General features: G+C 60.3%; 2 protein-coding genes across 3 annotated transcripts; both read left to right on the top strand.

Annotated features, from left to right (window-relative positions):
- Nucleotides 1–525: 525 nt before the first annotated feature.
- On the top strand, nucleotides 526–10,926 carry VPS16 (VPS16 core subunit of CORVET and HOPS complexes). The gene is made up of 24 exons (XM_074587098.1): nucleotides 526–699; nucleotides 1,005–1,093; nucleotides 1,196–1,293; nucleotides 2,074–2,202; nucleotides 2,581–2,725; nucleotides 2,792–2,907; nucleotides 3,254–3,376; nucleotides 4,242–4,297; nucleotides 4,494–4,583; nucleotides 5,201–5,295; nucleotides 6,094–6,170; nucleotides 6,412–6,543; nucleotides 6,646–6,773; nucleotides 7,195–7,230; nucleotides 7,459–7,567; nucleotides 7,639–7,773; nucleotides 7,874–7,982; nucleotides 8,250–8,347; nucleotides 8,433–8,537; nucleotides 9,056–9,133; nucleotides 9,383–9,552; nucleotides 9,677–9,773; nucleotides 9,971–10,074; nucleotides 10,396–10,926. Exons 1-24 carry the CDS (start codon nucleotides 647–649, stop codon nucleotides 10,538–10,540), a joined length of 2,517 nt encoding a protein of 838 aa, XP_074443199.1. The 5' UTR covers nucleotides 526–646; the 3' UTR covers nucleotides 10,541–10,926.
- Nucleotides 10,927–11,253: 327 nt separating this feature from the next.
- IDH3B (isocitrate dehydrogenase (NAD(+)) 3 non-catalytic subunit beta) lies at nucleotides 11,254–21,619 on the top strand. 2 transcript variants are annotated; one of them, XM_074587095.1, is made up of 12 exons: nucleotides 11,254–11,345; nucleotides 12,020–12,100; nucleotides 14,113–14,211; nucleotides 15,024–15,144; nucleotides 15,582–15,642; nucleotides 16,130–16,262; nucleotides 16,716–16,849; nucleotides 17,814–17,916; nucleotides 18,622–18,768; nucleotides 18,890–18,984; nucleotides 19,070–19,130; nucleotides 19,553–21,619. In XM_074587095.1, exons 1-12 carry the CDS (start codon nucleotides 11,310–11,312, stop codon nucleotides 19,640–19,642), a joined length of 1,161 nt encoding a protein of 386 aa, XP_074443196.1. In that variant the 5' UTR covers nucleotides 11,254–11,309; the 3' UTR covers nucleotides 19,643–21,619. The 2 variants fall into 2 exon arrangements, with proteins under 2 accessions (XP_074443196.1, XP_074443197.1); XM_074587096.1 differs by having other exon boundaries at nucleotides 11,256–11,345; nucleotides 21,455–21,619.
- Nucleotides 21,620–21,704: the final 85 nt, after the last annotated feature.

The following is a 21,704-nucleotide window of genomic DNA, read 5'->3' as shown; positions in this document are numbered from 1 at the left end:
GTGTGTGCACGGGTGGCCGTGCCCCGCATGTCCGCACGCGTGCCCCTGCATGCCAGCCTGCCTGTGCCCGCCGGCCGGGCCCGCGCACGCCTGCCAGCCCCCCCACTCCACACCCCCTGCCCACCACAGGGCTGCGAATAACACGGGAGATTCCCCCCGCATCGGCGTGCCCGCTCTGCCTGCGGGAAGGGCTTGGGGCTGTCCCCGAGCTGTCCCAGGGGCATCCCCAGGGGAAACCTTGGGGGACAGGGGACATCTTGGGGGACAAGGGCATCCTGGGTGCCCAGGGCAGGAGGACACTTGTGCTGGGGATGAGGGGACCAGGGGCCCCCGGGGTGCTGAGGGGGGGTTAATCCAGGGATGGGGTCAGGGGATACCCCCGGGGACAGGGGTCTCCAGGGCCCAAAAGCGGGCGGGCGGCCATGCCCTCACTGAAGATGGCGGCGGCGCCGACGCGCCGTGCCCTCACTGAAGATGGCCGCGGTCCCCGGTTAACCCCTCCCTATCTTTCCCCTGCCCTCACGCAAGATGGCGGCGGCCGCGCCGGCGTCGCAGCGGGGCGGGGCGGGCGGAAGCGCAGGAGAGAAGCCCAGGTCGAGGCCGCTCCGCCGGCGGTACCCGGTCCGGCTCGTCCCGTCCCGGCACCATGGACTGTTACACGGCCAACTGGAACCCGCTGGGCGAGGAGGCCTTCTACCGGTGAGGGGCGGCGGGGGACGGCCCGGTACAGAGGCTGGGCCCAGTACCGGCCAGAGGCAGCCCCTCCCCATCCCTGGGGCCGGCCAGGGGGTCCCGGGGGAGGTCGGGTGGGTACTGGGGCCGGCCAGGGGGCTGTTCGCGTGTTCTCAGGGCTGGTCATGGGTCTTGGGGCTGGCTGGGGTGTCCCGGGGCTGGTCGGTGGGTCCCAGGGCGGCTGTGGGTCTTGGGGCTAGTGGGGGTCCCGGGGCTGGTCAGCGGGTGGGCACTGTCCCTAGGGCCCCCATCCATCTGTCCATTGCCCACAGGAAGTTCGAGCTGTACACCATGGAGTGGAACCTGAAGGAGGACCTGCGGGACTGCCTGGTGGCGGCCGCCCCGTATGGGGGACCCATAGGTAGGGTCAGGCCCCGGCCCCCCGGGACCCTCCGCTGGGGCAGGGGCTGTCCTGGACCCCCAGCAGTGATGGCTCAGACGGACTGTCCCATCCCACCCACAGCTCTGCTGAAGAACAACGCCCGGAAGGAGAAATCCCCCAGTGCCCGCCCGCTGCTGGAGATCTACTCAGCCTCGGGGCTTCTCCTGGCCAGCATCCCGGTGAGCTGCTCTGGGGGCGGCCGCCCCCTCCTTTAAGCTGTGCCCCAGGTGCTCCATGGAGGTCTGTGATGTGCCAGGGAGCTTGGGACAGTCCTGGCTGCCCATCAGAGGATGCCTGAGGCTGTAGCTCTCTGTCCCTCACAGCGATAAGCCAGGCAGAGGGACTGCGGAAGGGATCACCAGTGGCACTGAAGGCCATACAGCTGGGTTATGGGCTGGGTATTGTAGGTTTATCACTGGGCTGCTAGGCTGGCAGTCACCTCTGCTGTGCCACTCGCTCGCATGCCCTTGGGCATCTCCTCTGGTCTCTCCACGGGGAAGCAAGATGCTGCTATGTGTCCTCAGCACCCCAAGCTCTCGAGGGTGATGGCTCCATGCAGCTCCCACAGCCTCCTGAAAGCTTTGGAGAAGCTGCTCGGAAGTGGTGATGTGTGCAAGGGGGGACAGGGAGAGCTGTAGGTAGAGGAAGGCTGCCCAGCCCTGGGAGAAGGGGCTGGGGTGGGGACAGGAGCCGCAGTGTTGGCACCGCAGGAGCGTCCTCCTTTTCCTGCTGTCTGGGGCTGGGGTGGACACAGGGCAGTGAGGACATGGAGGGACAAGGAAACCTGCCACAACCACAGGGCCCTACAAAGCCAGGGCAGCCAGGGGCGTCAGAGCTGCAGATGCCCAACCATGGCTGTTGGCTTCATGTGTGTCTCCTGGAGGGATGTCTCTGGGACTGGGCTGGCCATCTGGGAGGTGAGCAGCCCCATGGCATGCTCATGTGTCTCCTGCCCGCAGTGGAAGAGTGGCCAGTTGGTGCAGCTGGGCTGGACGGCCAGCGAGGACCTGCTGTGCATCCAGGAGGATGGCACCGTTCTCATCTACAACCTCTTCTGCGAGTTCAAGCGCCACTTCAGCATGGGCAATGTGAGTGGGGCAGGATGGGGACCTCAAGAGATGCCCAGGGCTGGGTTTGTGTGATGGAGAATCAAGTGCTGCAAGACCCCCCTGAGCGATCCCCCAGCCCCATGGGGCGCAGTGGGGAGTGTGGGTCTCTCCCAGCCTCCCTGTAGGGCTGCCTGCCTTTGGGAATGAGCTGGCAATTGTCCCCATGTCCCCTGGGGCCGGAATGATCCTCTGCTTTGCTGCAGAAGTGAGTCCTGTCTGGGCTGGGACACTTACCAGCAGTGCAGCACAGGGGTGGGCTCGCTCCTCCCTGGGGTAGTTTTGTTCCCAGAGCAGCGGCAGCATGGTGACGAGCCCCGGCTGCCCTGGCCTGGCCCCAGCGCTCTCTCCGTGGCACAGGAGGTGCTGCAGAACCACGTGCTGGAGGCGAAGGTCTTCCACACGGAGTACGGCACCGGCGTGGCCATCCTCACTGGGGCACACCGCTTCTCCCTGACCACCAACATCGACGACCTGAAGCTGCGCAGGATGCCCGAGGTTCCCGGTGCGTCCCCTCCCCGCTGCCCCCTGCTCCGGCTGGGTGCAGGGGTCTGACGCTGGTGCCTGGCAGGTCTTCAGAAGCCTCCTTCCTGCTGGGCTGTGCTGTCGCAGGACAGAGTCACCATTGTCCTGCTGGCAGTCGGACAGGACCTCTACCTCCTGGACAACACCTCCTGCTCTGTGGTGGTGAGTGAGCTGTGGTGGCCGGTCACAGGGAGCAGGGTGGTCTGCAGTCCCCCACACTCACTGGCAGGTCCTTCCCCTGTCCCCTGTTGTCCCATGGGATGCTTTCCAGCCCCCAGCACTTGCTGGCAGGTCCTTCCTTCTACTGTCCCATGGGAAGGTGTGTACAGCAGGGACATCTGGCCCCATCCTGTCCAGGGGCAAAGGGGTGAGGATTGAGTGGGCACAGGGTGGGAAGGGACACCTGCTCTGACTAGTCCCTAGGCAGCATTGGCATCGGTGTGTGGCACGTCTCCTGCGTCCCAGAGTGTGCCCCCCAGGTGTGACCCTCACCCTTTCCCTGTCCCAGACGCCCCCTGGCATGAGCCCCTCTGCTGGCGCCTATCTGCAAATGGCCGTGTCCTTCAACTACCGCTGCCTGGCGCTCTTCACCGACACCGGCTACATCTGGATGGGGCTGGCCACGCTGAAGGTGAGCGTCTCCCTTCTCCTCATTGCAGGGCATTAGGGTGACAGCCCACCCCTCCTCTCCCTGGCTGGCAGATGGACCCAGCAGGGTGGAGTGTCCAAGCAGGTTCCCTTGGGGTCCCTGTGGACTCAGGGCTGCAGGTTGGCCTCACTGCCCCCACAGGTGCCTGCACTTCGGAGATCCACTCTCTTTTTTTTCTTTGCCTGATTTTCTACCTTACTCCACACTTTTTTCTATTTCTGGACCCACCTCTTTGCTGGCCTTGCACCTCCCTTTCTCTGTCCAAACTCCCCTCAGATAAACAGCCCACTGCTATCTACCTTTTCCCTATTGGTCACAGTTCTGTTACTTCCATACCCAAACTTGCTGGTCCTCATACTGTTTCCCGGGCAATCTCAGCCTTATCATCACTGCTGTGGTCACTTCGGCGTCGGGGGCTTGCTTGCGAGTCATGATTCCGCCCTGTATATTCCCCCACGTTGTGGTGTCGTGCTGGTGAGGTGCTGGTTGCCTTCCATGTCCTCCGACACTCCTTTTACCTTCGTTCGCTTACTTGCTCTACGTGCAGGCAGTGCGTGTGCTGCAGCAATGGAGGAATGTTTCTCACACTCTGTTTAAGCGCTCACGCAGCATCCTAACCCTTCGGCTGGATCAGACGCAGCTCTGGTTGCCTCCAGAGCTGGACACTGGGCCAGGTGTTCCCATGGGACCTGCTCACGGAATGGCACCCACGCTTCCGGGGCCTGGCACAGCCTGGGCTGTGCTGCTCATCCCCCAGCAGCTCCCTTCAGCTCTTGGCCCCAGTGCGCACAAAATGCCACCTGTCCCTGCACCGCTGTCCCCCTGACCCATCTCTCTCTTGCCGCAGGAGAAGCTCTGCGAGTTCAACAGCAGCATCCGATCCCCACCCAAGCAGATGGTTTGGTGAGTGGTCTCCAGGCCCGCTCTGCCCCGGGCTGTGCCCACCCGTGCTCTTCCAGTACCCCAAGCCTTTGTCAGAGTCTGCTCGGCTCTGTGGCCTCCCTTCTGCCTCTCTGGGACAAGAGGGACCCTCTCGTGTCCCCGCTCCAGATGTGGGGGGCTGCAGCAGGGCTGGGGTTAAGCTGGGGCTCCCCAACAGGTGCATGCGTCCCCGGAGCCGGCAGCGTGCCGTGGTGGTGGCCTGGGACCGGCAGCTGATGGTGGCAGGGAACTCCACGGAGTGCATCCAGTATCCTTTGGGGAAGAGGGACCGGTGGTGTTTCCAAAGGCCAGCCCAAACGGACAGCATCCATGGTCCCTCCTTGGGCCACTGCCATCTGTCACAGGCACTGGTGTCCCTGGAGCCCCCCTTGGCATCAGCAGCCCCCAGGACAGTCAGAGGAGGTTGATCTTTTTCCTCTCCTCTGCATTTCTGCCACAATCTCCCCTGCCCCGCCCCAGCCACTCCATTCCTGTACAGCAGCAAAAACCCCTACTGTCTCCTCCCACTGGCCCTTGCCCTCCTTGTCGGAGCCTTCCCGCTGAGGGGAATCCACTCCTGCTCGGCTCCGAGAGCAGAACTGGTGCTGGGAGCCACCAAAGCTCCTGCAGCAGGGAAGAGCCAAGGTCCCTGCCAAGGTCTGCTCTGGTCCTAATTCCCCATGGGCTCCTGTGGGTGGGGGAATTCCTGCCCCCCCAAGTGCTGATCCCATGCCCTCCTGCCTCTCTGTGGAAAGGGTGGTCATGAGCCAGGGGGGACAGGGGTTCCAGGGGGGCAGTCCATGGCATCGGTGAGGCTGGCCCTCAGCAGGGATGGGCTGCACCCAGAGCTGCTTTCTTCCCGTGAGCCCTTAGCGGGGAGCGCAGGTTTGTCCTGGATGAAGACTCCTACCTGGTCCCCGAGCTGGACGGGGTCCGGATCTTGTCTCGCACCTCCCACGAGTTCCTGCATGAGATCCCAGGTGAGATGGCGCCAGGTGTCGACGCTGAGTGGGACCTCCTGCACACAGGCAGGCAGGTCTCTCTGACACTGCTCAGTGCCCATGACTGTGCCAGCTTTGTGGCGGAGGGGGGGTGTCCGGCCTGCCCAGCCCTTTCTGGAGGCTCAGGAGGGCACAGCAGAGTAGAGCTGTGCCCTGACCCCGCCGTCTAGTGCCGGGCTCAATCCAGTCCCTTGCCTTGCCCTGGGCTCCCTCCTTCCCCAGCACCGTGCCAGTTTTGGTCACCTCCTTTGCCAGCTCTGCCGAGCCCCTGTGTCCTTGAGCAGAGCCCTGTAGGCTGCCACCTCCCCCTCCTGCTGACAGAGCCCCTGTGCTTTGAGCAGAAGCCTGGCACAGCTCAGCACGCTTGTTCCTCACCTCCTACGCTGTTGCCACCCTCATGTTTCCAGAGCGGAGGTCCCAGGAGCTGCCGTGGCTCTGTGTGGGGGAATAGCTCCTTGGGACCTGCGTGTCCTGGCAGCTGCCCCCGTCTCTGTCTCTTGGACTGTTGGCTTGGCATTTACTGGGGGCTGCGTTTGCAAGGGCTGGAAGAGCAGCCTCAAGCTGTCCGTTGACACAGCTCTGCCCAGCTCCTTGGGCCGGTGGTGGCCGTGCTCCCGCCCTGCTGAAGGACAGTGCCAGCACGGTGGCACTCCACGGTGTCCTCCTGGTGTCCCAGAGCGGCAGGCAGGGATGGTGGGGCAGCAGGGTGCAGTGGGTGAGGTGACGTGCCTGGGCTGGGGCAGCCTCTCACGTGTTTTTTTTTCCCTGTCTTTGCAGAGGCCAGCCAGGAGATCTTCAAGATCGCCTCCATGGCCCCGGGAGCACTCCTGCTGGAGGCACAGAAGGAGTACGAGGTATGGCCTGCTGCCCCACTCCTGCCTACCCCTGAGGAGGTTGGGGTGGCTCCGATGCAAACCATTGTCAGCATTATCCCGTGGTGACGGGAAGGGGGAGATCCCAGAGATCCCTGATGGGGCTGATGTGCCAGGGCAAGGGCTCCCTTCGCCCTCAGTCCCAGGGGTGCTGGGGCTTTCAGGGCCCACCCTGTCTGGTGAGCACCCTGCCACTCTCCCCATGGGCCGTGCTCCCCTGCAGAAGGAGAGCCAGAAGGCAGATGAGTACTTGCGGGAGATCAAGGACCAGAAGCTGCTCCCGGAGGCAGTGAGCCAGTGCATCGAGGCGGCTGGCTACGAGCACGAGCCGGACACCCAGAAGTCACTGCTGAGGGTGAGTGAGGCGAAGGGAGGCTGCAGCTGAAGACAGCTTCCCGCTGGCCCGTGGTTGTGCCATGGCCGGCACAGCCCCAGCACCGCCTGACTCTTCCTGCAGGCAGCCTCCTTCGGGAAGTGCTTCATCGACAAGTTCCCCCCGGAGAGCTTCGTGCGCATGTGCCAGGACCTGCGGGTGCTCAACGCCATCCGGGACTACCAGATCGGCATCCCCCTCACCTTCACCCAGTATCCTCCATGGGATGGGCACACGAATGGTGACCCTGGGGTGGGTGCAGGATCTGGCCCGGGCAGGATCGGTGCTGTTTTGGGGCTTTGGGCCCTGCTGGGGCAACCACCTTGTAGGTGGAGCAAGATGGGGTGGAGAAAGGTGCGGAGACGCTCAGCTGCCAGCCCTGCAGGATATGGGCACCAGCTGTGTCCTGGGCCCCATGGCAGGAGTCTGTAGCTGGGACTTCTATGCTCATCACACCCCACAGAGCTGGCCTGGGGTGCTTGCAGATCTGAACTGGCCCTACAGCCACATGTGCCAGGGCTGGCCTGGGGGTGCCAACAGGGATGCTGCCACAAAGCGGGCAGGCACCCAGCACACGTTGCCTGTGCTCCATGGGGTTTTGCAGTTCAAGATGTCCCTTGACTTTCCCCGCAGATATAAGCGGCTCACCATTGAGGTCCTACTGGACAGGTAAGGGTCCCCAAGAGCTGGGCAGGATAGCCCTGGCCCTGTCCCCAGGCAGCCTGGGCCAAGGCAGTGTCCAGGCACAGTGAAGTCCCCATCCCCATGGTCCCCATCCCCCTGGCCAGGGGCAGAGCAGGCTCCAAGCTCTCGGGGCCCCCTGCGAGGCTGGCTGAGCTGCTCAACTCCTCAGAAATGTGTGGGGCCGTGCTGCTGACCCCCGGTGTGTCACACCAGGCTGGTCCTGCGGCGGCTCTACCCCTTGGCCATCAGGATCTGCGAGTACCTGCGCCTCTCGGAGATCCAGGGCGTCAGCCGCATCCTGGCCCACTGGGCCTGCTACAAGGTAAGGATGCATCCTGGAAGGCTCTGCCTGTCTGTGGCCATGCAGAGACCTCTCTGGTCATGCCCTTCCAGGTGCAGCAGAAGGACAAGTCCGATGAGGAGGTGGCCCACGCCATCAACCAGAAGCTGGGCGACACGCCGGGCATCTCCTACTCTGAGATTGCCGCCCGGGCTTATGACTGCGGCAGGACAGAGCTGGCCATCAAGGTCTCTTGGCTAGCGCTGTGCCGTGTCCAGCTGGGTGGTGGGATGGCTGGAGGGGTCACATGCGGTGGCCACATGCTGATGACCCCTTTGCTGCCTGCAGCTGCTGGAGTATGAGCCACGCTCTGGGGAGCAGGTCCCGCTGCTGCTGAAGATGAAGCGGAGCAAGCTGGCCCTCAGCAAAGCCATCGAGAGTGGGGACACTGATCTGGGTAAGGGTCAGGGCTGAGAGGAAGAGGGGCTCAGCAGAGGAGGGGAGAGACACGGGATCTTGAGAAGCCTGTTCATGGCTTTGTGCCTTACGGGATGAGGGTGGTAGGAGCTGCTTGAGTCCTATGGGGCAGTGCTCACCCTCAGCATGGGTCTCTGCTCTGTGCCTGGATGTCCCCTCACTCCCCTCCTGGTGCTGCTCCATGGGGCCAGCCATGCTGGGGCAGGGTCCCCATCCCCTCCATCCTGAACCCAGTTTTCTGCTCCAGTCTATACCGTCGTGCTCCACCTGAAGAATGAGCTGAATCGTGGCACCTTCTTCATGACGCTGCAGAACCAGCCGGTGGCTCTGAGCCTGTACCGCCAGGTAGGGGCTGCCACTGTGCGCGTGGCCCCTGGGAGCCACCGTGGTGTCTGCCCTCATGTTCCCTAACCACCCCATCGCTCCCCAGTTCTGCAAGCACCAGGAGCGGGAGACGCTGAAGGACCTGTATAACCAGGACGACAATCACCAGGAACTTGGCAACTTCCACGTTCACTCCAGCTACTCGGAGAAGGTCTGATAGTGGCAGGAGGAGTGGGGAGGAAGGGCTGGCAGGCTCTGGGCTGGCTCGTCTTCACCCAGGGAGCTGCATGGCCAGGGAGAGGGAGTGTGCTGGGGAAGGGGCACGGGGACATTTCATGCCTGGTGGCTGCCTCTGCCCCATGCAGTTCAGCGGCACCCGCTGGGTGTTTGCAGCCGGCGGAGGTTTCACCCTCCCCACGCTCAAAGTGGGCTCCTCGCCTCGTAGCCCAGGGCCATCATCTCCTGGAGGCTCTGTGCTAGCAGACACCCAGCCCAACCTGCATGTACGGGGGAGGTCAGGATCCCACCCAGAGCAAGGCAGGGCCCAGCCCTCTACCCATCTCTGGGGATCAAAGCTAAGCATTGCAGAGTCAGAGCTCCACCTTGGCCGTGTCTTGGCACTGGGCACCCCTCCTGACCTACCTGTGGGGCTCAGAGGGTGCTGCCCCATCCCTGCAGCACGACATCTGTGCTGGCAGGGGGTGAAGTGGCTGTGCTCTCTGTCCCCAGCGCATCGAGGGCCGAGTAGGAGCTCTGCAGAATGCCCTGGACGAGTACTACAAAGCCAAGAATGAGTTTGCTGCCAAGGTCAGTGCAGGCACGGAGGTGACGTGTGGTCCTCCCTACTCTCCTGAGGCTGGGCAGGAGCAGAGCAGGGCATCACTGGTGGGCATGGGGCTTTCGCTGGGCCACCTCTGCTTGACTGCAGGTCCCCCTGCTCTGCTCCACAGCTGAGGCTGGGTGGGCTGCTGCCATCACTTGCTGGGGCAGGGACCTTCTGGGCCCCAGGGGCAGAGCTGGGACAGGGACCCTTTAGGCTGTCACTTTGCTCTGCAGGCCACAGAGGATCAGATCAAGCTCCTGCGGCTCCAGCGACACCTCCAGGAAGACTTTGACAAGCCTTATCTCGACCTCTCACTGCACGATACTGTCTCCAACCTCATCCTGGACGGCCACCACAAGCGAGCGGAGCAGCTCTACCGGGACTTCAAGATCCCTGATAAGAGGTCGGTCCAAGGCAGGGCTCCTCTGTCCAGCGCCGGGGGCTCGCCCCAGGCAGGAGCCATGCTGTGGGGCTGGGGGGCTGCAGGGCCCTGGCAGCTAGAGGAGCCGGCTTGACCTGCATCCCAGGTACTGGTGGCTGAAGATCAGTGCCCTGGCCAACCGCGGCGACTGGGAGGAGATGGAGAAGTTCTCCAAGAGCAAGAAATCGCCTATCGGGTACCTGGTAAGAGCTTTCCCTGCTGGAGGGGGGCCAGCCCTGCCCCGTGGGTGGCTGTGGGCCTTGGCCACGCCATGCGGCAGCAGGAGGGCACTGCATGGAGCAGCCTGGGCAGGCTGACATGGGGCAAAGGCTGAAGCTGGGGGCCAGGGGAGCCCAGCCGCCAGCCCCCCACCCTTCCACCCTCATCCTTTTCTCTCCAGCCTTTTGTGGAGATCTCGGTGAAGCACCACAACCGCTACGAGGCCAAGAAGTACGCGCCCCGAGTGACCCCTGAGCAGCGTGTCAAGGCCTTCGTCCTGGTGGGGTGCGTCAGCTCAGCCCCAGCCTGGGGGCAGGTGGGGGAGCGTGGGGGCAGCTCAGGGTGTCTGGGGCAGGGTTGTTCCCAGGAGCAGCTAAGTCCTTGTGCAGCATGGCTGGGGGCTTGGGGGCCTCAGGGAGAGACAGGGGTGTATGAGACCCCCCAGGAGCATGTGGGCAGCACTCGGGGGGCACCCTGGGCCTTGCCCTCTGCAGGGGGCTGCATGGGGTGCCTGCCCTTGCTGGGGCTGGTGCCTCCAGGACATGGGGGAACGGCGGCTGGGGCTGCTGTCCCCACACCGCCCCCAGCTCCCCCGCTCTGCTGCAGGGACCTGGACCAGGCGGCCGATGCTGCCATCGAGCACAAGAATGAGACAGAGATGAACTTTGTGCTGTCCAAGTGCACGGCCAGCACCGACACAGCCGTGGTGGAGAAGCTGAACCGGGCCCGAGCCCAGCTCCTGAAGAAGTGAGCCCCAACCGAGGGGGGCCCTGCCATGGCCCCCTGCCCACTCCCAGGGGGGCTCCAGGCCCCCCATCCTGCCACTGGGACCACTCCGGTCTTCTCAGCCTCATCGCCCCCCAGCCCAGGCTGCTGCTCCCCCTACCCCCGACCTTGCTGGGAGGCTGCCTGTGACTGGGGACGAGGGCAGAGTGGCAGATGGGTGTCTGTGTCCTGCACCAGGGCTGTGGTCACCCTGGCAGTGTCCACCTTGCAGCCACCACCAGGCCCAGGTCTTCCTCACCGGCTGCCCGGGGGGTAAGGGGAGGTAAGGGGGGGCCCCAACCCTCTTGCCTTATACCCCCCTCCCTTCTTGCTCAATAAAGAGTAGAGCTCGCTGTCCTGCCTCCTGGTGAGAAATGCTCAGCGTCCCCGTTGTCCCCCCACAGCCTGGGAGGGGGGTGGGGGGGCTCCCAGGGGACAGGGGCCCCGGGGCAGGGTGGCATGGGGGGGCCCGTAGGGCGTTCATGGGGGGTACTGGGGTGCGGGGAGGGGTGCCAGGGGCCTGAAGGGTTGGAAGGGGGGGAATCCCTGGGTGTCCCCAGGGGTGCCCTGAGGGGAAGGGAAGGGTCTCGGGCGTCTCCGTGGTCCTCCGGCGGGTCCTTGGCGGTGGCTGTGTCCTCCCTGCCCCGCTCGCTCGCCCGCCCGCCCGCTCGCGGGCGCCCCAGTGCTCGGCCCCGCCCCTTCCGCCTCACGTTCCCACGCCGTGCCGCAGCCGCGGTGCATTGTGGGGCGGCGAGATGGCGGCGCTCAGCGCGGGGCGGGCGGCTGCCAGGGTGAGGGCCGGGGGGGGTCAGACCGGGGATGGGGCGGGGTGTAGGTCTGGGATGGGGGAGAATCGGGGATGGGGGGCGTCAGGTCTGAGTCAGACTGGATAAGGGGGTTGTCTATCCTGGGGGGCGGTTGTCGGTGTGGATCGGGGCGGGGGTCCGGCTGGGCTGGGGGTGAGGGTTTGGTGTGGATCGGGGTGGTGGTGGGGGGGTCGATGTGGGATGGAGCTAGGGTCTGGGCTCGGGGGGTGAGGGGTCCGTTTGGATCGGGTGGGGTCGGTCCGGGCTGTGGGGGACAGACTGGATGAGGGGGTCTGGGTCGGGGGAGGGTGAGGGGTCAGTTTAGGCTGTGGGGGGGGTGGTGTCAGTCCGGAACAGGCCCTAGGGTCCAGTGGTGAGGGGTCAGTCTAGGCTTGGGGGCTCAGTCTGGGACAGGGAGTAGGGTATGGGCTGAGGGTGTGTGTTTGTGCTGGGGGTTGTGTAGCCAGGTTGGGCCGTGGGGATTAGTTCAGCCTGGGAGGAATGGGGGGGTTGGGGGGTGGGCTAAGCCCAGACCCAGGCGCTCAGGCTGGACTGGGGGGTGTTGGAGAAGAGTTTGGGTTTGGGGGGTGGGGGGCACATCTAAGCTGGGGCTCCCTGTGGGCTCCCTGCATCTCACCTTCCCGCTTCCTCCGCCCCAGGGTCTCCTGCGTGCCCAGAGCCTCGGGACCTGGAGAGGCCTGCATGCCTCCACCGGCCTCCAGCAGATCCCGCGGGCCAAGGTGAGAATGGGGGTCCTGGAGCCCCCGGGCCCACACTGAGTGCGGGCAGCCCCCAGCACTCACAGCAGGGCGCAGAGGTGCCTTGGGGAGCGGGGGAATGGGAGAGGGCAAGGGGCAGGCAGCGGCGGTTCCTGGGCGCTGGAAACATTCTCACTATTTTTAGGCTGGGGCTGCGGGTGCTCGTGGCCTGCGGGGCTGGGCACGTGAGGGGCCCAGAGCGGGGGCTCCTGAGGGGGACTTTTATGTAGCCAGAGGAAGCAGAAAGCTGTCGCAGGATCCTGTCACCACCTAGGAGGTGTAGGACGGTTCCTGCGAGTTGCATTGAGCTTGCTTTGTTCAGGAAAGGGTTTCTGTTTCCGTGCACCCTGTGGGTGTGCTTGGAAAGCACCATGCCACCCCTGCCCTCCCTGCCACCGGCTCCCAGGCAGTGTTCACTTGGCGGAAGCAGCGTTTCTCACTCTTGGAGCAGCATGGTCTCGGTGCTTGCTCCTTCATTCTCCAGAGGTTCCTCTCCGGCCCTTTGGCACCCAGCTCAGCCTTGCATGGGTGCAGGGGGCTGCTGGCAGGGTTGCAATGGCGAGTGTTTTTCTGCTACGTGCAGCTAAAACCATTAATCAGAGCGCAGCATTGATGGCGGTAGTGAAAATTGTTTTGATTCAGTCCTTGTCGTTTAATCATAAAATTACTGTACTTACCTGTAGCAGTTAATGGCAAAAAATACATGAAATAAAGTATGGTGATGATTAGAGATTGAATAAGGTAAGAGTAAGTCATAGCTTAGCACATACAAGCGTTATTTAGACTCAGGTCAGGAAATAAGAGTTGCGATAGAGGGATGAGTTGTTTTCTGTGGGAAGAAGAAACAACCCAAGTACCAGGTAGTGAATTAACATTATGTTTGTCACCTTCAGAGTGACAGGATGTCCAGTTCCCATTTATAAGTGAAGACGACTTACGTTATTGTTTAAGATACTAAAGGGAAGGGCTCGGCACTGAGACTGTTCTTTGACCTTGAGCTTGGCCCCATGCCACGGTTCCCTCTGCAGATGCTTTACTGCTTCTTGAAATTTAGTTGCTGAATGGTAGGCGAGGTTTTCTGCCCTGGAACTTGATTCTAAAAATCAAAAGTCTTTCATCTCATCTTTCTTTTCACACTCGTTCTTTTATTTTACATTTATATGATTACCATTTGCTTCTGCTTCATGCACTGATGCATGTACATTTCTTGAGTCATGTTGACATTGCTACTTGTTTACTCCTCTTGTTGTCTAATTAAATTGTTGGATGAAATTCTTGTCTCTAACTGCAACTGTCTAGTCCGTGAGGCTGGTTCTGTGAAATCCCACGTCTGGAGATCAGCTCTGTACAGGAAATTACTGGCTAAAGAAGGTGGGGATTAGTAAAAGGATTATGTAAAAGCAGGAGGCAGCTACGGTGGGGGAGCAGGCAGCATTGATTTGGAGGTGGATCGCATGTGGAACATCTCGAGAATTATCTTTGAGGCTGATTTTGTGTTCAGGACCCAAAAAAAATCATACTCAACAAAAGTCTGTGAGACAATGTGAATACAGCAGGAAGAGGAGACTCACATGGGAATCTTAGGAGATCCTGAGCACATGAAGTAGGAAGGAGAGAAACCTTATAATGCAAGATTGTGCTGTTACTTCCTAGTAAGAAGGATTTCTGCTGTACAGAGGGAGAGATCATACCTGGAAATGCTGTATGAGACGCTGTATGAGGAAAAGGTCTTTAGCTTGCCAGTGGATTACAGGGTATCGGGTGTCTCTGCTGTGCAGGGTGATCATAACATCACAGGAGCAGGAGCTCTTCAAGTTAAAGTTCACTGTTAGTACTGCGGTAAATTTTTGTTACTAAAAAACATGCTGTGGGTATGGATATTCTCCATATTGTGAGTAACTTCCACTAGTTTGCAGCTTGCAAGATAGGGGTCCCAATTGGATTAGGCTCTGGGATATAGCAGAGGGTCTGACTCTTCTTTGCTTTCTGTGCAGTCAGAAAATGCGAAGTCTGAGAGCACGTTCCAGGTCACCATGCTGCCCGGAGATGGGGTGGGCCCAGAGCTCATGCACGCCGTCAAGGAAGTGTTCAAGGTAACAGCTTCTGCCCGTTGGCGGGATGGGGTGGACGGAGAAGGGAGGAACAGCAGTTGCAGAATTGCTTAAAGATGCTCCTGATCCAGAGACCCTCCAGGACTGACCCTGGTCAGTTTCCTCTGGTGTGGAAGAGAACTGGTTGTGAAAACCCTGGGATCTCACCTTTTCCATAAATAGGTTCACCTTGAGCGTCAGTCTTGCAAACTGTCATGGTTTAACCCCAGCCAGCAGCTCGTTCCCCCCACAGCAGGATGGGGAGAGAATCAGAAGACTAAAAGTGAGAAATCTCGTGGTTTGAGATAAAGACAGTTTAATAAATAAAGTCGCGCAGGGAAGCAAAGCAATGCAAGGAATTCATTCACTACTTCCCACGGGCAGGCAGGTGTTTGGCCATCTCCAGGAAAGCAGGGCTCCATCATGCATAATGGTTACTTGGGAAGACAAATGCCATCACTCCAGACATCCCCCCCTTCCTTCTTCCCCCGGCTTTATATGCTGAGCATATCGTATCGCGTGGAATATCCCTTTGGCCAGTTGGGGTCAGCTGTCCTGGCTGTGTCTCTTCCCAATTTCTTGTGCGCCCCCAGCCTGCCCACTGGCGGGGCCATACGAGGAGCAGAAAAGGCCTTGACTCTGTGTAAGCACTGCTCAGCAGCGATGAAAACACTGTATTATCAACACTGTTTGAGGCTCCATGCCCCAGCTCTTGGAGCCCCCCGTCAGCGGCCCTCTGTAATGTGTAGCGTAACTTCCCTGCCGAGTCTCTGATCTGACGGGGGGGTGGCTCCGTCTCTGCATCTGTCTGGCAGGCTGCCAGCGTGCCGGTGGTCTTCGATGAGCATCACCTGAGTGAGGTGCAGAACATGGCGTCGGAAGAGAAACTGGATCAGGTGGTTGACTCCATGAAGGAAAGCAAAGTGGCCCTTATAGGTAAGGACTTGCGCTAGCGGTCTGTCCGGTGAGGAGGGGCTCTCGGCTCTGCCTGCAGGAAATATTGCCTTATCTCAGATGCCATTAAGTGCTTTTAGAGGGCAGGAATTTCTGTGGTTAGGTCCTGGAGAAGGAAACGTGCTGTCTTTAAGCTTAGAAGCAAATTACCGTGCTCGGTTTACTGAGCTTATCAAAGGGGAGGTTCTGTCCTGCTTCTGCTTTTGAAATAAGATTTCCTAGTATGGCCCAGAGAAGCAAAGGGCCTCGTCAGGGGCCTATATAGCGAAGATCAGTCTCCACAATTGGCTGAGGTGCTCTTGAAGCACCCTCTGCTCCGACCCTGGCTGCCCTGTCGCCTGGGTTCAGGCAGTGTCCTTAGCGGCTGTCAGTGCACTCCGTGCTCTGTGTTCTTACTCCTGCTCCGTGTTGTCCCACAGGCAAGATCCACACCCCCATGGAGTACAAGGGAGAGCTGGCTTCTTACGACATGAGGCTCAGGTAAGCCCGGTCCCCTGACTGACATGTCAGTTGCTGGGAAAACAGCATTGCGCTTGGTCGTGTTGTTCTGCCCCTGAACCGGGTGCCAAAGGAAGTGAGTACAGGTCAGATGGGAAATTAATACGTTATCAGGAAGCAGAAGATCCTGAGGGACCAGGAGCTGTCTCTGTTGAATGTGATCCTGCTGCCTGCTTCCTTGGGGGTCCTGGAGAGGAGACAGTGCGTGGCTGGAAAAAGGACAGTGGTGGCCTGCCTGACAGAGGGTTGTCAAAGCCATGCTGTGACGAGGTGTGGCTTGCTCATGATCTGTGAGAGGAAAGGTAGATGGATGGAGAGAGACAGAGACAGAGCTATGGGAAGGCATCTTGGGAGGTGGGGAGCTGTTTGCACCATCACCAGCTGCTACCCCTAGGACTTGCAGGGAACAGTCACTGCCCCAGCAATAGCTCATGATGAAATGCTGACTCTGCTGCTGCTTCTTTCGCAGGCGCAAATTAGACTTGTTTGCAAATGTTGTCCACGTGAAGAGCTTACCAGGCTATAAAACACGCCACAACAACTTGGACCTCGTGATCATTCGTGAGCAGACGGAGGGGGAGTACAGCTCTCTGGAACATGAGGTACAAGAGCCCCCCTCCAGCACGCAGGAGCTCTGCTTGGGGTTATTGCTGGCCCTGTTGAAGGACAGGGAAACCTGCCCCGGGATGTGTGGCTTTCCTTGCTACTGGGGACACGTTCCTGCTTTCCATACCAGAGCTGTTCAGCATGACTGAGGAGCTGGCTGGAGCAGCAGGGATGTACCAAGTGACAGTGGTGGAATTAGAAGAGTATTTAGGGATGTGAATACGCACAGACCCAACGAGGATGGTGATGGGCTGCAGGGGGGATAATGCCAAAGAAGGGGGACAGGGGTATTAAGGAATCTCTTGATGAGGGGTGATCCACTGTCAGTCAAAGACACCTCCTCTCTGTCTTGAGGTGCCGGGACTGTCAGCGTGGTGTGTGTTGGTGAGGAAGGGTGCAGGGTGCTGCGCTGCATGGCGATGGCTGCTGACGCTCTCTTTCCTGTCCAGAGTGCAAAGGGAGTCATCGAGTGCCTGAAGATCATCACCCGGGCCAAGTCGCAGCGCATTGCCAAGTTCGCATTTGACTACGCCACCAAAAAAGGGCGCTCTAAGGTCACAGCTGTGCACAAAGCCAACATCATGTGAGTGCCACAGGAGCAGGTTTGGAGCCCCATCTAATTGTCAGACACACGACTGCTGTCACATCTGGGACCTTGTTACACTCAGCTTTTGATCCCGATCAGAGCAGTGCCAGTCTGGTTCCAGAGAGGCTGGGCTTTCCCCGGGAATAGTGGGTTTTTTCCTCTCTGTATGGTCTCGTCTCCAGCATGAGGCCTGACAGCTGCATCTTGGAGGCTGTCAGCTGAGAAGGGGAGAAGCTCTGGCATTGAAAGCTGATCCCTCATTGCTCCCCCTGGGCCCCGATTTCACCACCCGTGGCTGTGCAGTGCTGTGGGGTGCTCTAGGGTTGCCTGCCTTCCCCTGCCCTGCTGCAGTGGGACACCAGTTGCTATTGGATTCCCTGCTGCTGTCGTGGTTTCACTGCGTCACGGTTTAACCCCAGCCGGTAACTAGGATCACGCCGCCATTCACTCGCTCCCCGCCCGTAGTGTGGCAGGGAGAAGAGGGAGAAAAAAGAGAAAAAAACCTCATGGGTTGAGATAAAGACAGTTTAGTAGCACAGTAAAGGAAGAGAAAATAATAATAATAACGGTAAAAGAATATAAAAAAAAAAAGTGATGCAATACAATTGCTCTCACCTCCCGCTGATTGATTGCCCAGCCTGTCCCGAGCAGCGATCATGGATTCCTGCCCCCCTGGCCAACTGCCGTTTATATACTGTGCATGACGTGTATAGTATGGAATATCCCTTTGGCCAGCTTGTCCTGTCTAATACTCCATCTCAGCTTCTCCGGGAAGCTGCAAAAGTCCTTGACTTAACGTAAACATTACTTAGCAACAGCTAAACCAATCTGTGGTATCAACATTTTTCTCATAATAAATCCAAAACACAGCAGCTGCTAGGAAGAAAATTAACTCTGTCCCAGCTGAAACCGAGACACGCTGCTGTCCTGCAAACCCTTTGATGTATTTCTTGTCTCTCAGGAAATTGGGCGATGGGCTGTTCCTGCAGTGCTGTGAAGAAGTGGCAGAACTCTACCCCAAGATCAAATTTGACACCATGATCATTGACAACTGCTGCATGCAGGTGAGGATCCTGCTTCCCTGCCCCAGAGCCGCTCTGCACCGCCTGCTGCTGCTGAGCCGAGCCATGAAGATACGAAACCTGAAAAGCTGCTGCCACTGACAGCTTGGCAGGTCCAGGTGCCCGCCCTGGCCCCAAGGTTTGCTCCTTGCACAAGACAGGAGACTTCTGCCTGCTCTGCTCCAGCTGAGGGCAAGAGCTGCGGGTGGCAGGGGTATTTAGAAGCATAGAATCACAGAATTATTTGGGTTGGAAGAGACCTTTTAAGATAAGCGAGTCCAACCATTATTAACCTAACACTGCCAAGTCCACAACTAACCATGTCCCTAAGTGCCACATCCACACGTCTTAAATACCTCCAGGGATGGTGACTTGACCGCTTCCCTGGGCAGCCTGTTCCAAGGCTTGACAACCCTTTCAGTGATGAAATTTTTCCTAATATCCAGTCTAAACCTCCCCTGGCACAATGATGTCTCATCTGGGTTTGCAAAACTCTGCCAGGTGATGTAGGTCTGTGGCTCCCAGGTGGTTTCAGCAGGGCTCTGTGTGCTCCCAGCTGTCACTTGAGCACAGTTTGGGGATGTTGTCAAATGCGGCGGGTTCTGCTGCTCCACCAGGTTGGTGTAGCCCTGTCCTGAGGGCTGTGGAGCAGGCTGCAGCCCATGTTGGGTGCACAGGGCCTCACATCTTCCTCTTCCCTCCTCGCAGCTGGTGCAGAACCCCTACCAGTTTGATGTCCTGGTCATGCCAAACCTCTACGGGAACATCATCGATAACCTGGCAGCTGGCTTGGTGGGCGGTGCCGGCGTGGTTCCAGGGGAGAGCTACAGCGCCGAATATGCCGTGTTTGAGATGGTGAGGAGTCTCAGCTCCCCGGAGGCTGCTGTGCTATACCAGCACCTCCGGTTGTCGAGGAGGGTGGCTGCTGGGGACGGGTGTGGAAGATGGTCCATCACCATGGCTTCTCCTCCTGCAGGGTGCCCGCCACCCCTTCGCCCAGGCCGTGGGCAGGAACATCGCCAATCCCACTGCCATGCTGCTCTCCGCTGCCAACATGCTGCGGCATCTCAAGTAGGTGCCTTTCACGTGGGGGTGTGGTGGGGGGGCAGCGGGGGCTGATGGAGGTACTGACCCGCTGCTCCTTTCCTCTCTCCAGCTTGGAATTTCACTCCAATTTGATCGCGGATGCGGTGAAGAAGGTGATCAAAGTCGGAAAAGTGAGTGTTGGGCAGCTGGCCTTGCCTGCGTGTTTGTAGCTGTGTGAGTGTCCATGGTAGCGAGCTCCTCTGTGTTCTCCATGACAGACCAGGGCGTCTCCCACCTCCTCTCCCACCTCCTTGCCTCTTTCCAGCTCCGAATCCCGTGTGCGTGCAGCTGTGGCTGTAGTTGGTTGCAGTTGGACCCTCTGCGCTTGTCTCGGGGATTGCTCCTGCTGCCCGTAGCGGTGCTTGCTGGTTAGGGAAGGTCTGGCAAGGCTGGGGGACATCAGATGGCCACTTTGTCACGTGTTGCCCCTCAGGGGTCTCTGGCAGGGTGCATAGAGGGAAGCTGCTCTCCTCTCCCTTCTGGCACTTGTTTCACTCAGTTCACGATCACGTTTCTCCCTTGTTTCTCCCCTTCCCCTGTGTTGGATTTTTAGGTTCGGACACGGGACTTGGGCGGTTACTCCACCACTTCTGACTTCGTGAAGTCTGTGATTGACAACCTGCACCCCCACTATGGTGCCTAGGAACCCCACTCGCCCCGGGGAGTCGGGGACTTCATTGCACCCTGCAGCAGCTTCCCGTAGCTTACAGCCCAGCAGCGCGTCCTTCCCCCTTCCCCGCCTGGCGCAGCTCGCCCTGGCCGAGGTTCCCTGGTGCCCCGGGGGCAGAGGAGGAGGAGGGCGGCTCTCCTCCTGCCCAGCCCAGAGCCTAGTAACCACCCCCAGTCACCCCAGCGGGGATTGCTGGAGGGACCGAGGGCAGCGCTCCCTTCGGAGTGAGGATCCCTGGGGGTCTCTCCAGTTCACGTAGGCAGCGTCTCCACTGTGCCCTCCGTGCGATGAGAGCAGTGCGGCTCTCGGGGCCTGCTGGGGCGAATTGGGGGTGAGCGGGCAGCATCCCAACCTCGGCAGGCAGCTCTTGGGGACAGCGGGACCACGGTTACTGTAGGAGCCTTCTGCCCACGGAGACTTTAGCAATAAATGGGACCACAGGGCTGGGCTGATGCCCCGCATCCAGAATGCACAAGGGCAAGCTGCTCACGCAGAGCGAGGTTCCCCGTGCTGGCATAATCCTGGCTGTGAGGTTTTGTCACCTCCTGGAAACCGGTGCAGGGTGTGAGGTGGTGATGGCGGGCGGGGGCTGCTCTCTTTGCCCCCACTTCATGCGTTTGTGGCTGGTTTCTGAAAGCTGGGAACCTGCCTGGGGCTCTGAGCTGGGCCACCCCCGGGTAGGGCAGCGCCTGCGTGGGCAACAAATGCTTGCCCCGCAGCAGGCAGAGCCCAGGACCTTCCAAACTGCTGCGCTCCTCCATGGCAGCTCTTTGCCCAGCAGTATGAGCCTCTGGAGCCCACGTGGCTCCCCGGGGTGGTGGCTGGGGACCAGCAGCGATGCCAAAGCGTTTGGTGGGACCATGGAAGCTCTGCCCTGGCAGGCAGCTGCTGTGGCCAGGGCAAGGCACTGTGTGTGTGAGAGAGCGACTGGGACATACATGTATTTAATGCTGCGCTTTGTATTCATGTTTGCAAATAAAGGGTCCGACATTTCCCTCCACACCTCCCCGGTCCAGGTGCTGTTCCCCACCTGGCTCTGCCCCTGCCCTGCACCGCACCGGTAAGGCTCAGGGTTGGCCCAAGCCCCTGGGGGTGGTGGGGCAGCTTGTGGGGTCAGGGCAATTGGCCAGGGCTAGAAGCCCAGCTGGCAGCGAGCGCAGGGCCATGGCCGGGCCCTGCCTGCAGCAGTGGGAGCAGGGCTGCATCCAGGGGAACGCCTGGGGCTCAGCACTGGTCCTGCACCACCACTGCCAGCCCCTCACTGTCCCCTCCGGCCTGCTGGGGTCGGTGAGCCCAGGGAGTGGCTGCCATGAAATCCTCTGCTGCTCCAATTCCTGCCTCTCCCACCCCTTCAAAACCTGCACGGAAGCAGGCACTGGCAGAGGGGCTGGCAGCCACTTCCTGGGCTGTCACTGACCATCTCCTGTGGTGGGGGCTCGCTGGGACACCCCTGGAGGGACCGAAGTAGCTGAGAAGGTCTGTGCTGGAACCAGAGGCAAGAGGCCCAGCACGTGCTTGTGCCCACACGCACAGACAGGGTGCACCAGAGCTCGGGGGGGACAACGTCCCTCTCAGCTGGCACGGGGCAGGGTGCACCTTGTCAGGCTGTCCCCAGCGTGCCTCCTCCCTGAGGCACAAGGACACCTTAGGTAGTCTCCCAGCAGGGGCTGCAAAGAGCCTCGGGGGGCCTGGTCCTGCAGCAACAGCACCAGCACATGCCCAGGGGGTCCCCACAGTGCTGTGGGGGCCCCCTCCCTCCTGGCTAACGCTCCCCTCTCCTTGCAGGTGCGCACAGCGGACATGGGGGGCTACGCCACGTCCCTGGATTTCACCCAAGCCGTGATAGCTGCCCTGGATGTCTAGGGCCGCTCGCCTCGTCCTCCCTGCTCCCACCCTGCCCGCCCGGTAATTTATTGCTTCCCTCTAATAAAAGTGGCCTCTGCAGCATGACGGGGGTCTGCAGGCATGCTCCAACACACGTGGCGCCATCACTTCCCCCCAGGGAAGGTGGAGTCCCCGTACCAGAAGCAGGGAC

Source organism: Larus michahellis, chromosome 5, assembly GCF_964199755.1.
Source record: "Larus michahellis chromosome 5, bLarMic1.1, whole genome shotgun sequence".
Taxonomy (NCBI): Eukaryota; Metazoa; Chordata; class Aves; order Charadriiformes; family Laridae; genus Larus; species Larus michahellis.
The sequence above is the reverse complement of the archived record's forward strand: the minus strand, read 5'-3'. Positions and strand labels throughout refer to the sequence as shown.